A 17,979-nucleotide genomic window follows, 5' to 3' on the forward strand; every position below is an offset into this window, starting at 1 on the left:
ATATTACTGTCTGAAATGTAATGAGTTACACTACTTTTTAGTTAAGGCTACTAACAACTTGTATGACACGGCTTAGTTGAATACTTGATTCTGATTGTAAATTCTTAACATGTGACACGTTGTTAATACAGTACAGACCACTGTCAAGGACTATAATGAAGGTTGCTAAGGAGGATCAAGAAAGAGAAAGGAAAAGAGGTTAAAAGACGGAGCGCTGGACGTCAGATAAATCACCAGAAGAAGGCAAAGAGGAAGTAAACAATAACAGGACACGGAATGGGCTCTGTAGTGTGTTTAGTATATGGCCGTGTACAGGCCCGGTTCCAGAACAAAATGACTCCGGGTGCCTCTGAGATTACAGGGGGTGCAGCAGTAGTAGGTTTACATGAGCAATAGTGGCCGGCAACAGCAATGAAAAATAGCATTGATGGTCCCAATGAACAGATTATGGCATTTGTTATGTTTTGAAACCAAGCAAGTGAGAACATTTCAAGTGAGTTAAAAGTGCAATCCTGAAATATCTCATATCGTCCAAAGTGGACTACGGCAAAGAAAAGCACAAAAGCTTCAAAACTGTACTGATAAAACAAATGAGAACATATTGTTAATCAAGGCACATATTATTTGAACTAGCTCATGGTTTGAAATGGCAAACATTGAAAAGCAAAAGTATATTAAAACCATGTACTAAATCATCACCTTGGTCCCATCATATACTCTGGGAAGAGGATATTTACTGTCCTTGAAAACTGGTATCACATCATCATGTGAGGTTGACTTTGTGACCTGGAGAACATTTCAGCTGCAACATCAGCTCGTTGATAAGCTTGGGATATGAGATCTTTGTGTAGCCATTCGTGGTGAAGGCATCTGTGCTATTGTATGCATTATGTGTGACCCAACATTTCTACAGACATGGCAGAATATGGCACTATTTTCACATGCATATTCTAGCCAGTCTATTTTTATACCACGAAATGACCGCCTAACCCCACTGTACAGGCGGGTACTTGTTTAGATATACCTGGGCAGGCTCTGTTTTGCCGAGGTCCCCTGGCACCTGCGGGCCGCAGAGGGGCGGCGTAGTTTCGGATGACGAAGACTGCTGCTCCGGGGGCGAGGGCGGCGAGTCAGGCGGGAGTAAGCTAGTGTCCACAACGGAGGGTCACGTGATGTCCCCATCTGACCCGTTGCTACTGTCTGCAGTAGATGCAGTGTTGCTGGCGTTTAGTGATGGTTGCTTTAACCATTTTCGTATAAATGATTATCCCCAGATGTGTGTCACTGCTGTGAAAGCACTTTGGAAATGATGCACGCGCAGCGGAGCAGGTCACGCGTACCTGACACAATTTGTTGTTTGTATTTTTCGCTCCGTTCTCTTTTTTGAATAGAGGGTGCATAACAATAACATTCAACTGCCCCGAAGATCCCTACGCGAAGCCTGAAGGGTAAACACCAGGTTTACTAATCTACCCGCACAATTTGTCTGGTGTCGGAATGTCTCGCTATGTTACATTCTTAAAAAACAAAACGCCATTTAATTTCGGGTTAAAATGTGTTGTAACTGCGTTACTGGGCATTGTAACAGGGTAATATATTACCCATATTTCATTAGTAATGTGTTACATTACTTCGTTACCGCAAAAAGTAATATATTACTGTAACTCTGTTACTTTTGTAACGCGTTACACCCAACACTGCAGACTTAATACACGCTTGCCTTTTTATTATCTGTTTGTGCTACCATATATTTGTTTGACAACGTTTTTTTTTTACCATTACAACCAACTGAGGAGGCCTGCTCTCACATTTAAGTATGAACGTGTTTCACCATTGACAGCCATCTGACAGCCGTAGAGCATGGAGGATGAACCGTGTAAGGCAGTAAAAGTAAAATATTGATGACTAGCAACATTTAGGGTCCGCTGGCCAATCTGCTCCAACAAATGGACTTTTGGGTCATTTGTTTTGATTGAAACTTCAAGGTTGATGAGGGAGGGGTAAATGTTGTTGGAATTTGAATCAAATTCACCAGGACAGTTTTCTTGACTATCATAACGAATTCCGGTGGTTGGAGCTTAAAATAAATGATTTTGAAAATGTACATGGCACTAAGGACCACCCTAATGAACAATCTAAAACTCCAGAGTTGGACTGCTCATTCCCACAGAACAACAATGAGATGATTCTGTAACTGATGCTGTTACAGTCTGTTCTGCTGCAGGTTCACTCTGTGTCCCAGAAGTCCCATTGTTTTTAAAATACATTCAAACCAGCTCACATTTCCTGAAACACACTGCCGCATTGATGAGCATAATCCATCATTTGAAACTGCTTGTTTCTTTGCAGGGCTTTATAACCTCTGCAATCATTACACTCCATATCAAAAATGTTCCAGTCTAGGGGGATTGAATCTGTCCGGATCATTGTTTGTCCACAGCTGGATGTACCCGCCGCTCTCCATTAGAAAAGTTTAGTTTTACCTTTTAGTTTCCAAAGAGAGGCAAAATTGCAGTGCGAACAAATTTGCAGCCAGTCCTCTTGGACTTTTCTTTTAAGATAAATTCAGATTTTGCCAGTCTTACATCTTACTGGACATCTTTCAGTGTTGTGAGGACATTCCTCCAGAACACAAGGAATACACAGGAGAACTTTGAACTGCTGTCAGACTCTTACAATTGATGGAAGTTACGCCCGGATAATTGACGAAAACATTTGCTGATGCATCGTAGTGACACAGCCTCTGCCCAAACCAACCCTCAGCTTCTGTTACGTTCAGATTGACTATCTGACTTAGCATATTTAGTCCTATGATTATCTGATGGAAAGAGTATTTACAACCTTGCTGAATGCATATTCAGGAGAAAGTAGGGGTTCATCTCTTAACACAGCTGATGAGAAGAGCCGGAGCCAACAGTGGCTATAGCTAATCTTTATACTAAAGCCCCCCCAAGGCCCAGTAACTGCTGTCTGGACTGGCAGAGAAACATAAACTGAGGACAGAAGTGGAGAATTAAAAGGAGACTAGCTTAATCATTTTCAATCCCTTTCAATTCAGTTAAATGCTTATAAAATACAGCTTGAGTTACCATTTAGGGAGAAAAAAGTTTAGAAAATGAAAGGCAAAATGGATTAAAAAATGTGCTAAAGTCATGTAGGGTCTTGTGAAATTATAAAATCACTTATATCAGTGCAAAACCATCTATGGCTTGAAAATGACTGTTGCATTAGACAGCATTAGCTTTAGCTAGGTGTGCCCATTAAAGTGGCAGCTGAGTGTTTAGGTATTATTTGGCTGAGCTGTGTCACTTCCCACTAAATGGTATTTGGTAAATGGACTGTACTTATATAGCGCTTTATCCAGTCTTTAAGACCCCTCAAAGCGCTTTACATACTACATGTCGTTCACCCATTCATACAGAGCAGTGTATCTAACTCTAGGACCTAACATTCACACACATTCACACGACGTTGGCCATGCCATCGGGAGCAACTCAGGGTTAAGTATCTTGCCCAAGGATACATCGACATGTTGACTGCATGGGTTGGGATCGAACCCACAACCTTCTGGTTGAAAGAGGAGTCGCCCAGACTAGCTCTCCATAAACATTTATTGCATTGAAATAATAAACTGATGCATTTTTTTCAATCTTTTGTAAGATATGCACTGAGATTCATTACAAACCTCAAAACCTTGACTCACCACCACTGCAACCTTTATGCTCGTGTGGGATGGTCTTCCCTGACCACGCGTAGACTGAAACACTGGCACAAATAAAAAATTAAAAAACCTATTATTTCTAATTTTTATAATCATTCCGTTTTATCAGTTTCTGTTAAAATGATGCAAACATGGCAAACAATATTTTTACTAAATAAGTAATAATAAAATAATTTATTTACGCGAGCTTTATCTTTTTAATTAAATGACACAGAATTATGATCAATATTATGTGAACACATTGTTAAAATTAAACAAACTCAGCTTTTTTATTACAAATATAGGCTATATTGTGATACATTCCAGTTTTCGCTAACTATCCCCTTTTTAAAAAAACATTGATATGGTTGTTTTTGTACTGAATATGAGGTTTATCGAATGGAAATAGGCAACATGAAGAAAAACTGCCAGTGCACATTATTGAACATGTCAAAGGAAACAGTCACTAACATGGTTGATGGAAAAATAAGTCAAATAACAAACAAAGGGCGATAACACTAAACAGGGGGTCTACAAATACAACACATTTGATGGTATTTGTAGATTTCATTTCATTTCATTTCAAACCTTTATTTAACCAGATTGGTCCCTTGAGATCATAGATCTCTTTTTCAAGGGAGACCTGCAGCAAATAGGTTCCACATGAAACATAAAACAACATAAAACAATAGAGGACATCATACAACATATTTACAAGCTGCATTTACATACTTATCAACATTTACAAATACCCATAGTTTCAATGAGCATTTCATTTAGACTTGCTTTAAAAACATTTAGAGGAATGAAATTGCTCAGCTGTAGATTGTTCAAGCAAGTGGAGGTGCGCACATAAAAGCTGTCTTACCTAAGACAGTCCTTGCTCTTGGCACATCTAACAATACTACATCATGCGATCTCAGACAATAGCTGCTTGCAACTCTCTGTGTGATCAGAGAGCAGATGTAAGATGGGAGTTTACCCAACATGGCTTTATATATGAACATGTACCAGTGACTGAGCCTCCGTACAGTACGTGATGGCAAACCTGCATTGGTATACAGGGTACAGTAATGTGTAAGTGCTGTACAGTTAGTAACAAATCTCAGTGCACTGTGATAGGCAGCATCTTACTTGTGCAGGTAATGGGCAGGTGCATTCATATAGATCAGATCACCATAGTCCAGCACAGGTAAAAAGGTCACAGAGCCTTTTCCTGGCCTCAAGCGAGAAACAGGACTTGTTTCTGAAAAATAAACCTAGCTTCACCCTTACGGCCCGTCTACACTACAGGCGTCAAAAAATGCTTTCAACGCTTCGCCCATTCATTTGAATGGGGTGACGTAGGATATTTTCAAACTTCGCCGAACTGCATTGTGGGTAGCATGGCAAGGCGTTGCAAGCATCGCGAGCGTCTATCGGCGTCAAAAGTTGAACAATGTTCAACTTCTGAGGCTCGATGCTTGCTCGAAGCTGGCGTCAGCCAATCAAATCCCGTTTTTGCAATTCCCGCCAGTACAAGCGCTAGCCAATCAAACCGCGTGCAAGCTGGGAGAGCCGGACCGCAGTTCATTTCCTCATATTCCAAACGAGAAATTACGGTAGCAAATCACCCGGTTCTTTCCGACCAGAACTATTTACCGGGATACAAACCGGAGGAACCAGGCATGGAGGGAGGTGGCAGAGACAGTGGGTGAAACTGGTAGGTTTTCGCCTGTTTGGGGATTTTATATCCAGTTTACTTCGTTTTAACATTGCTATTGCTTTGTATGTCGGGGGCGGGAGATTCATGTGATTGGTTGTTGGTCGCGTTGCTCGCAAAAAATCGCCAAGCTTCAGACACGCCCAGCTTCAAGATTTTTTGATGCCTGTAGTGTAGACGGGCCGTTAGCTTTCTGAGCAGATTATCGACCTGAAGTTTAAAAGTGAGGCAATCATCAAGCCAGATACCAAGGTATTTATAACAGGTAACCACCTAGAGTACTTTTCCTTGCGTAGTTACAATATCCAAAGCAGTCTCTGGTGTCTTTTTAGCTTTTGAAAAGAGCATTACTTTAGTTTTATCAACATTTAAAATAAGCTTAAGCTCTGCGAGCTGCATCTGGATAATATTAAAAACAGCCTGTAATTTAACAACAGCCTCCTTAATGGAGGGACCTACACAATACATCACGGTATCGTCCGCATACAAATGTAAGGTTGCTCCATCGACATTTTCACCTAAACTGTTTATAGATGGAGAATAAAAGTGGACCTAAAACAGAACCTTGTGGTACACCATTTGTAATGTTTAACCACTCAGAAGACAGCCCATCAAAGTGAACACATTGGGACCTTTCAGAGAGGTAGTTTACAAACCATCCTACTGCATGGCTGGATATGCCGATACTGAGTAGCCTCTGCTTCAAGATGCGATGATCGACGGTATCGAACGCTTTGGAAAGATCAATAAACAGAGCTGCACAACTCTGCTTATTGTCTAAGATACTCGCAATATCATTCACTACTTTCATTGTGGCAGTGATGGTGCTATGTTGCTTTCTGAAGCCTGACTGATGTTTAGACAGGATGTTATTGTACATAAAAACTCCTTTACTTGTTCACTCACTAGGCGTTCGAGCACCTTCACCAGAACTGACAATTTAGAGATTGGCCTATAGTTATTTGAAATAGTTGCCTCCCCTCCTTTTAGTAAAGGCAAGACATAAGCTGACTTCCATATTTTTGGAATTGCATTTGTGCTGAGGGAGAGGTTAAAAAGAGTAGTAAGAGGAAGAGCAATACAATCTGCAGCTATCTTTAAAAAGAAAGGTTCTACGTTGTCTGGACTGGCCGGTTTCTTATGATCTAACTTGGATAAGGCTTCATGAACAACATTAATAGTAAAAGGAGTAAAACTGAAAGGGTTTTCCAGATCACATTGTTCAGAGTCACGGACTGTGGTGATCACAGAAGCAGAATCAAACAGAGAACCACAGGACACAAAATGCTTATTAAAACAATTTAACATGGTGGCCCTGTCCGATATAGTGCCAGATACTGTGGTAAGGTAGCTCATTACGGATCTCACCGGTGGATATTGATTTTATGGCTTTCCAAAATGTTCTAGGATTATTCAGGTTCTTTGTGGTAACTGACAGATAATACTTCAACTTAGCACTTTTAATATGTGATGTGAAGCTATTCCTTAGCTGCCTAAATCGCAGACATTCTACCTCTGAGCCTGATTTCCTAGCCTTTGCCCAGGCCTTGTAAATTAAATTAGTTTCATTATTTGGTTTGTTTATGTTAATTTGTTTCCCTCTTAAAGTATGACATGTTGAAATTCACCCTCAACAAATAAAAGTAATTGCATGCGATGTTGAGATCGCTCCTCTAAATGTGGGCAATATCATATAAGCATATCAGATATAATGGGACTAGTTACTCAGAAGGTGGAATCTTTCTGTCTTTAGTGTTTGTTTAAATTGGCCTAAAATATAAGTCCTCTTACTGCTGCACCTCTTTGCTCATTATAATTTATCTGTAAAGGTTATATCTCATTTCCCTTATGAAAAGTTTGCAAAGTGCTGATAGGGTAAAAAAAAAAAAATCAGGAGGAATCCACATTAAGGTTGGGTGAAGGAATAAACTCCTAAATCTATACTCGGGAGCATGTGGAGGAAATATACTGTGGCTCGGGCTTCCTTGAAAAAGACTGTCGAATATTTTTCTTTCAGTTTGAATGTCACACAAATGTCAGAAGAATTTGCACATAGCTCAGCTGGCGGGTAATGACTGAGCTTAGTAAAGTGTGCTTCATCATCCAGCAGGGGATTCTTGAGAAATCACCACACTTTAGCTGGAAAGGTAAAAGACAAAAAGTTGGTGCACAATTTATGAAGGTGAGCAAAGAAATAAAGCCAACCTAACAATGAAAGTATACAGTATACAAACAATACCTTTTGTATCTGTAGATTACACTATGCCAACAAAATGTAAGGGAAAACACAATGTAATGATTTACATCAGGGGTGTCAAACTCAAATACAAAGTGGGCCAACATTAAAAGAATGGGTACTAGTCGAGGGCCGGACTGGTTCAATGTTTATTGCAAAACTTATTGAAATGAACTTATTGCACATATTAAACCTGGAACTAACAAAGCTTAAATTATTAAATGATTGCCTTAACATTAAACATTAAATAATCAGTTGCATTCATTTCTTATGGCTCTATCTGCAGCTTTTCCAGACTCATTTCTTATGATTACATTTTTCCACAGGCCAACAGCTTCAAAAAAACAATTTCCCTCAAAGAAAAAACCAAACATGCCCTGTTGTCGCAAGAAAAAAAGTGCAAAAGGAAACATTGAAACTGTGTGCTGCTCTGTGATGCTAGTTGAGATACTTGGCATCTCATCTTGGGTGCAAGTTCATCAATGTTTGGGGTCAGGCTCTGAGCGGAGGAGACCCTCAGGATTGAGTGAAGGTGCAATATACCAGCCGGCCAGATCTAATAGTAATTAGAAATTATCCTGTGGGCCGAAATTAAATCCACCAAGGGCCTGATTTGGCCCCCGGGCCTTGAGTTTGACACATGTGATTTACATGATCCTTTCTCATGGTCAATTCCTCAGATTTATTCCCTAAAATGTCTGTCACCATATTAGGACAAATTAAAGGGGCCCTAGTATGCTTTTTGGGGTATTCCCTGTCCTGTATTGTGTGATATAGGTTTTCTGTGCAGGTAAATAGTTAGCAAAGGTTAAAATCCTAGGAGGAGTTAAGACTCCTATCCTAAAATTCATGACTGACAAACTAATTTAGATATGAAGATTATGAAATGCATCTGGTTAACACTATATTGGTGTTGGTAATTAATTGAAAGGGAGTCCTCTTTGAATTTCTTTTGAGATAAATTCAGATGTTGGCGATTTTGCATTTGTTTTTACAGTTTCCAGCGACCTTTAACTTAAATGCTTCCAAATTGATACTTTGAATGAAAAAAATGTGCAACAAAATTCCGAAATGAAATAAGTGAAAGAGACATTTTTTTTATTCAAAGTCAGGTAAAGTCTTATTACAAAATCACTTATAAAGTTCAGATCAAAGTGTAAAACTGACCTTGCTTTGGCTTAACAAATGACTGCATTAAGGGCAGCATCTAAACTTTTTATTAGAGGTTTCCTGATTAGTTTCTCTGCTACAGGAAGATTAAGCACACTTACTAACTCACCACTTCAACGGAAATGTGATTAGAATTCCAGCTGAATTAAGTTTAATAACCTTAAGGTGAGTGCACTTTATTTAAAGGGGACCTATCATGGAAAATGCACTTTGTGATGTATTTTATACATATATATGTGTCCCCGGTGCGTCGGGGAACTCACGCAGCGTCAGAAAATAAAACCCTCTCTCTTTTCCTCCGTACCCAAATCTTTTAAAAACAGGGGTACAACGAGCGGACCCACCGAAAATTGCTATCAGAAACAATGCCTGACGTGTTTTGGACGTAATCTCGTCTTTGTTTACATTAGCAAGCCTCGCTAACACTCAGAGCTAACCTGTACTGGATAGAGCACATGTGTTTAAAAAGCAGGAAATAAAAAAAGGAACTCACCTTGTGGTAAACCTGCAAGAGAAAAAGCATTTGAGCTCCATACTGTTTCAGAAATAATCTTTGATGTGGTTTAGAACAGGATGGCGTTTTATCACAGCAGAATTTAACTTTATCTCCGGTAGAATTCTGATCAGGCATTAGCTCCGCCTCCTCTTTTTTTTTTTTTTTTTAAGCGAAGGACCCAAAATCCGCGTTTCTCTAACAGGGCTGCAAAAGAGGTGTATGAGCAGTATGAGGCAAGGCTACAATGGGTGATCTGTTTGGTATTTTAAGCAAAAAACTTCACAGACATGTTTTGTATAGGTATAGCCCTACAATATATGTTTCCAATATAGCATAATAGGTCCACTTTAAGATGTGGTGTCTATAAAGAAGGTGACTAAAGGGTGGATATTAACCTTTTGAAAATATATTAATTGAGTATTTCGCAACGTTTGTAAGAGTCTATAATACAAATACAAAAGCGCTCTTTTTTTTTACTTGGTGAAAATAACTTTAGATAGAGAAAGCTTGAGAGTCCTATCACAGAAGGCTGAGTCCAAAATGGATCACAACTGCATGAACTGCCACTTGCGAGTAGTATATGATAAATCATACACACATATTGGACCCAAGAATGGTTGAAGTATTTCCAAAGGTATGGTGACTTATTTTTGAGTTCCATACTACTTTTTGCCTGAAGTCATAGAAATATGAATAGTGGCTGGCATGGATGCCAAGATGAAACCAGAAAGGCAAAATATTATATTTTTGACAAAAACGTCATCATCCCTTCATAATGATGACATAATGATGACGTTTTGTGCTTTGTCATGGTGCAGAGGAGGACTGGACAGGGTAAAGGAGTAAAAACCTTTATCCATCTCGGCACATTAGGATTCAGTTCAGGTTGTAAATGATGGATGTTATACGCCGGACTATGTCTTGGTCAGGGCCGTAGAGATTGGGACCAGTACGTTCCTGTAGCCTCACTGGATTGGAACACTTCGCAGACCGGAAACCAAATTGTTCATACAGAGAAAATTTCAAAAATGTGGTCGAAGTTAAGTAGTGTTTTTATTTAAATGTATGTTATGTCAAAGCAAAAACTTCAATTAGGTTGAATTGGTTCAAGTTGTTTTATTTTGGTCAAAGCTGCGGTTTGGATGGTGGCAGAGATTTCTTTGATAAGCTTTTAACTTGCTTAAAATGAATGCATGAATACACTTTTTGAGACAATCTCTTTGTCTAATGTTAACATTTAGACAATCAAATGCAGACATTTTAACCTATTTAACATTAATGCTAATTTTAGATCAAAGACAATCCCTAAGAACTTTAATTTGATTATTATCAGCACAAGTATGGTATTTAATGTTATTGTTTTGAAAAATCATGTCTTATCAGTAGCATTTTTAGATCAAACAAAAGGGTGCCAAGCAGGGTTTCCTGTGGTACTCCACAGGTCATACCTGTGGAAATAACATATTTATTTATTTAAAGTTAGACCTGAACCAGTCAGGACAGTACACGCAAGCCTAACCCAGTTCACAACAATAGGCAACTGTGTCAAACAGGCAGTTAAATTGATTAATACCAATCATTTGTGATATACTGATAGGGATTGCAAAATGCAAGTCATAAACTAACTGTGGGGGAAACTTCTGCAGCAATTGGAGACAGGACTCAGAGAGATACGAGGAGAGCTGGAGCTTTGATGGCAAACACTGACGGTTTATTTGGAGCTTCGGCCGGAGAATTCACAAGACATATCACGGGCCACGATCTGACCACACGGTTGAGATGCCAAACCAATTCTAAAGAACTATTCTGTAGTTCCAGGTTTTAACTAGTTCAGAGCGTAATAATCAACATTCTTTATCAGCGAGATTAAACAAATATGGACCCTGAATCTAACTGGAGCTGTTGTCCATAGAAAAGAATGTGCGCCAGGGAACCTACGTTCCAGAAAAGAAGATGTCCCTGAACAATAAACTATCTCATCGCGGCTTGTGCTCGGTCATAGACTGGCAACAACAATGCGCCCAAGCTGCCCCTCCTTAAGAGAGATGGCAGCAATACCCAAGGCCGTAGACCTATGCCATGGGACAGGAGACAGTGAAAGGAGAAAACTATGAACTGTGTCAAAGGTTGAATACCTAAGCAAATGATTCCCTAACACTAACCTGCATACATTGTATAGCATTAGAGTAATAATACTTTAGTGATAGTGATGCTGCTGAGTTTTTACAAATGCTTCAATTAAGTATGTCTTCGATTCACTTTGAAATGAAATGCCACAAACACAAATCATAATGCAGAATACTTGCTCAGTGAAGAGAGTCATGGGGATTTTTGCTTTAGAGATTTAACAATTTGCAATTTTCTGTAGAATAGAGACTCGAAAATGGAGCAGTGGAGCTGGGCATCAATCCTCCTCTCAGTAATGTAAAGCTAATTCAGATTTTGAAAAATGAACAGGCAGAGCCTGCTTAGATTATTCATGAAATATGTGTGGGATAAAGATAAAGAAGTGTGATAATTTAGTTGTATACAGGTTATTTAATCTAGGACATGTTAAAAAAAACTTTAATACATGGATAGTTATCAAACTCATTTCATAAAGAACAGCCTAGATTCTCATAAGGTATGAATATGTATGCAACCTGCAAGCTGTGGACTCTACATTTGCAACAGTTGAGTGATGTTGTTTTTCTTTTTTGAAACACAAATAACAGAACTCAATATTTAATTTGACTGCATGTTGTGTAAAGAAAACCGACACATGTGTGACAGGTTGAAAAAAAACAAGTATAAAACAGAGTAATCCCACAGTGACCAGGTGCCGAAGCCTGCAGATAGTGTAAATGCAATCTCAGCCTCTCAGTGTCATAGAGGTGATCTCTTAAGATACAGGTCTGTATTTGTTTGTTTGGCTATAAGACTGGTGCTGAACTTCACTTGATCTTTCTTTGTATGCCGTCACCGAACCAAATGATTTGCATACAAGTACACGATTGGCCAAACACCAATTTCTTTAAATGGGATTAAAATATACATTAGTGATGACCACAATTCATGAATGACAGCTCACGGTCACTCTCTGCTGCGCTATGGCCAAATAAAAGTCCTATATGAGACACATGCCGTAAAATGACATGACTGACTGAATCTTGTGTATTCGTAAAAAAAACCTGATGAATATTTCTTGTGAGAAATATGCAGTATGCATCAATAGACACATTTGATTTGAGTTTGAGTATGTTGGTAAGATAATTAGGCAGGTGTACAGTAAGTGGTCGAAAACAAGTGTCACTAGATGAGTTCTTTTCAATTTGGCATGAATCACCAAAGCAGTAGTTTGATCTAAATGATTATCCCACTGAGTGGAACAATTATAACTTGAACTGGGGGTTACAAATAGGTGTAGCGTCTAGTCAGAATGTTATGGTTATTGTCCTTGAATTTGTTGCACTATTTGTAGTTGGTATCAAGGTAAAATGGTCGTTAAAATGTCAAACTAAAATAAAAAGTAACTCAAATATAATTGGGCCACAGAGATGCTCTGGATAAAAAAAAAAGCCTTCCTCAGACCTTCTATGAAAATAAATAATACTTCTGCAACAATTATCATTCCTTCCAGTACACTGAATCATATTGTTATTGCAAGATCAGCCAAAAATACCTTCTAGCCCTAATCTCTACCAAAATGATATTGGTCTCTAGCTCCAACATCTATCGGGACATCTGTTCTTTTGATTTATGAGACACTTAGCAGATGAACAGACAAGATGAATACAATGCCTCTTTAGACAGAAGCAACATATTAATGTTGTCGGCTCTGTACTCTAACCACAAAACACATTGTTTTTGCTCTAACAGCACTTTTGTTTTCTTCAACAGTCTCCATTGAGGAGCATTGGCAGTGAGTGGTCGCTGTCGGAGCTGGACGTGTTGCTGCTGGCCGGCACGGTGGGACACACTCTCAGCCTGGCGGCCAGCAGCTTCGTGGAGGAAGAGCACCAAACCTGGTACTTCCTGCTCAACACCCTCTGCCTTGCCGTCTTCCAGGACGTCTGCCGCAAGTACTTCAGAGAGCAGAGGGGCACTGGAGACGAAGAAGAGTCTATCCTCCCTTCCAAAGACTGTCACCCCTCTCCCAAGGCAGAGATTTACTCAGAGAAGTGGCTAGCGTTAGCCACACCGCCATTCACTCTGCTCTGCTGCCGACTGCTGCGCTCCCTCAACCAGACCGGGGTGCAGTGGGCTCATCTTCCTGACATGGGACACTGGCTCAACAGGTAGGGTTTACTGTTCCTCTTTAATTAATCATTCAAAAATAGATTAAAACATGAGTCATTTTTTTTCATTTTTTTTTTGCCAGTTACTCCTCATGTCTGGTCATGATAGTGGTGTTTTTAACAATCCCCACTCCTTGCGTCAGCCAATACTTTAGCCTCTTAGCAAATGCTTTATTCACACAGGTAGTCTCACTGACATCAACACCTCTATTTCAAAATGAAGCTGGGCAAAAGAAATCAAATATAGTATGGCCATGATAATTCAAAACAAATACCTCTGGTCACAAGATGAAATCCATTTTAAAAGGACATTCCAATTCCTTTAGAACAGAAAAGGCTTCAAATCAAATCAAGTTTTATTTATATAGCACATTTATAAACGATTTTGTGCTGTACATAAAATAAAAATAGCCTACAGTAGAGACACTTTACAGCAAATACAACAGCACAGATTGTTCAGAATATCAGTATGAGAAAAACGACACCCTCTATCCTTAGACCCTCACATCGTACAAGGAAAAACTTCCAGAGAAAACCCACAGTTTAAGGGGAAAAATTGGGAGAAACCTCAGGGAGAGCAGCAGAGGAGGGATCCCTCTCCCAGGACGGACAGACGTGCAATAGATGCCGTGTGTAAATCGAAGTGATAATACATTTTACAGCATATAGACCAGGGGTGCCCAACCAGTCGATCGCGGGGAGATTCCCGGTCGATCGCGAGATGTGTCTAAAAATAGAACAACAATATTCTGTTTTATCGTTAATGTCCTGTAACATAATCTTCCTGTGCCAGAATAATGCACTTGAACGCATCAAAGCTTTGTGATTGGCCGGCGTGACCCCATGTGTCGGGGCGTGGCTGGTGAGCAGTGTGGGCAGTGTGCACTAGTTCGCTAACGTTGTCCGTGTCATCAGGAGTGACAGTCCGCACACACACAAGACTGCAATTATGGCAGAAGCAAAACATATATAATTTTCACTCCGAGTGGGAGGATGATTATTTTTGTATCTATTCCAATTCAAAGTCCATCTGTCTCATCTGCAATGCGAGCGTGGCTTTATCGAAGAAGGGTAATTTAGGAGCGGCATTTCAAAACAGTGCACAAACGCTACGAGACGGAATTCCCTCCTAATTCTGCCCTACGCTCCCAAAAGGGGAGGGGCCTGAAAGGACAGCTAAATGCACAGCAGTCCATTTTCACCAGGCCCAACAACAAGAGCAAGGCTGCTACCAGAGCATCTTATCGTGTCAGTCACGTTCTTGAGAAACACATGAAGTCTTTCTAAGACGGCGAAGTTGTGAAAGAAGCATTCCTGGAGGCTGCCGACGCGCTTTTGGGGGACAGTAAAAATAACAGTAGCATTTCAACAGGTTTTTGATATAATAAAAACTCAAGTTAGATACGGTTATTAATCTGCTGTAAGTTTTAGTTTGTTTGAACTTATTCATTATAATTATTGTACAAAATGGTATAAGAATGCAAACTTAAAGTGATTATAGTCTATTATCAATTCAGGTTAAGAAACTAGTGTTGCTTGCATCCTATTTTAAAGGCATTTATTTTTATACTCTACTAAAATGCAACAAGAAAAGGGTTTGATTATATTAAAAAAAAAAGTCTTTTTTATTGCACTTTGGCAGCAGATTCCTGTGTAGCTTCAGATCTGTAAGCCTAATTTATACTTTTGTAGCAACACTATTTTTATATAATGGCAAAGAAAGGGTTCAGAGTCTTTTATTTTTTCCCTGTGTCATATGTGGCAGCACTGTTCAATGTTTCTTGAAAACATTACCCACTGTAGTGACGTGTGAATAAACTCCAACTCTGTATCAACAACACTGTTGTGTAGCTTCAGTTAAATACTTGTATGTGTGTAGATTAGAAAGAGGTAAGATAAAGGATCTGCAGTATTTTATGAAGTATTAATCGTACAAAGGTCAGTTTTATACAAGTAGAAGTGTGTATTTACCTGGTAGTAGGCTGTCAGTAATGGCTACGCCTCTCTATTTGGACTGGTAGATCTCGGCAGACTGGCAACTTTAAAAGTAGCTCTCGGTTCAAAAAAGGTTGGGCACCCCTGATATAGACCGAATGTTAGGAAATGCATGTGTCTGTAATAAGAAGATGAATCCACGAGGATGTCAGCTACAATCCTGTGGAAGCCATCAAGACAGGACCGCAGAGACAAGTTCAGCCACGACCCGAAGTCCACGACTTAATCCAGAACTCAGGATAGAGGATCCAAGACACAGGACTACAGCAAGAGGATCAGCCTCGACTCCGGATCCCGGCGTAGATATAGATACACAACAAGAAAAAAGATTTGGCTGGGTTAATCGGAACAAGAGAATACACAGACACAGACAGAGAGGGAAAAGGTCATTGGATAAAAGTTATTCTTGATAACCCTCTAGAAAGATCTCATGAACTTCCCCACTCAATCTATCAAGACCCGAGCAGTTCTATTAGATATAGGATAAGAAACCGAGATAGGGAGCACAACAACCTATCTCTTCGTCAGATGCACTCCCCCGCTTATCTAAGCGACTCTGTACCCCGTTACCCTTTACAAGGCCATAGACCAGCAGAGGGAAAATGGGGGGTGGGTAAGGGTAAGGATTTGTAAGAATAAATCGCAAGGGTCTAAAGCAGGGGTGGGGAACCTGCGGCCCCCGGGCCGTATACGGCCCGCGAGACAATATATAAACACACGCAATAAAGAAAAAAATTAAAGAAATCTAGACCGCAAAATAATTAAACAAGCGAGTCCCTGTTTTTCCTAGCCATGGTCAGGGTCCTTGAATACAACACGAGCCTAACGTGTCATCACGTGGTATATGTCTCGTCTGACAGGGGTGTAGTTCTGACGGAGAGCACCAGAACGCGGCTCCGGCACTTCCAAAAATTGCAGTACCCATGAGGAGCCGTACACATGCCGCAGTTTTTGCGTGGCTGTGTCTTAGTTGAAAGCCCAGTGGCGATCTGTTCATCCGTCATACTGATCATACAGACAGTCAATAACTTTGTTGTTATTAGCATCTGGTTAGCTCGCTATGCTAACGAATATAAGAAGCTTTTTCTCCAACCAGTGAGGTAAATGCACATCTTTATATGATCATTATAGTTATAAAAAAATAAGAGAATAAAGTAAACAGGTATAAAATACTATATGACAGTAAAGTCATATTGTTATTAATAAACAAGAATACAGTTTGAAAGGGGAGTGATTTGTAAAATATCCATAAAGAAAAAGAAATCAGTTGACAGTTCTGTTTCATATGGGTGTTGAGAGATGTGTCCATAGATCTCCTAATTTTGCTCTCAAAGTGCACCAGATTGATGCTTTTAACTTCAACATTTAAAAAATAATCTTCCTGGGGGAGCATGCCCCCTGGACCCCCCTAGAGGAGATTAAGTCCCCCCCCCACTTAAATCATGTCCACATGGACAGGAAACTAAATACATTTGCACACATCTTGTGTCCAAATCTTTCTGTTTTGGTGGTCATGCCACACCGTGCACGTGCATGCATGCGTGAGTCATGGCAAGATATCTGGATTGAGAGGTTGCTTTTTCTTTGCACAGCATGAAAGAAAGGCCGAATGAATGGGCTGTGATTTTAGTATTTTTAAGCAGAGGACAATAATTTGTACGGCCCTCGGAGGATGTTGGAAAAATTGAAATGGCCCTTGAGAGGAAAAAGGTTCCCCACCCCTGGTCTAAAGGGAAAAAAAAGATGAAATATAAGGTACTATATTTTAAGTAATCCTATCTACTATTCCTATATTTGAATAATGTATAAACTATTTAAAAAATACTTTATGAAATCCTATGTTATGTTATAAATATTAAAATAAATGAATAAATAAATAGATAATTAAACAAAAGCCAGAGAGAAAAAGTGAGTTTTAAGTGTTGATTTAAAACCCCCCAGGGTCTGGGCCGACCTCACATGGAGGGGCAAAGTATTCCAGAGCCTAGGGCCAGCCGCTGCGAAAGCTCGATGCCTGGTCTTAGGCACTATCAACAACAGCTGATCAGCCGACCTTAAGGCTCTGCCTGGGGTGTAGCGATGGAGGAGTTCGGCTATATAGGCAGGAGCCAGCCCATTTAGGGCTTTAAAAATAAATAAAAGGAGTTTAAAATCTATTCTGAACCGAACTGGAAGCCAGTGCAATGAAGCCAGAATTGGGGTGATATGGTCGCGCTTTTTATGGCCAGTGAGAAGACGTGCAGCTGCATTCTGAACTAGCTGGAGGCGTCTAATTGAGGCCTGATCCATACCCACATACAGAGCATTGCAGTAATCCAGTCTCGAGGTAACAAAGGCGTTAATAACCTAGGTCTTTAAAAGATAAAAATGACTTGGTCTTAGCCAATAGTCGTATTTTGAAAA

The 17,979-nt window shown here is 39.8% G+C and overlaps 1 protein-coding gene across 1 annotated transcript in view; it reads left to right on the forward strand.

The window, feature by feature from the left end:
- The window catches only part of pigg (phosphatidylinositol glycan anchor biosynthesis class G), a 70,309-nt gene that overhangs the window by 18,542 nt on the left and 33,788 nt on the right, over window positions 1-17,979 (forward strand). The window contains exon 5 of the mRNA XM_034198953.1: window positions 13,184-13,581. Within this exon, the coding sequence (XP_034054844.1) occupies window positions 13,184-13,581 (398 nt within the window). The remainder of the gene's footprint in view (window positions 1-13,183; window positions 13,582-17,979) is intronic.

This window comes from Gymnodraco acuticeps, unplaced genomic scaffold (genome assembly GCF_902827175.1).
Source record: "Gymnodraco acuticeps unplaced genomic scaffold, fGymAcu1.1, whole genome shotgun sequence".
Lineage (NCBI taxonomy): Eukaryota > Metazoa > Chordata > Actinopteri > Perciformes > Bathydraconidae > Gymnodraco > Gymnodraco acuticeps.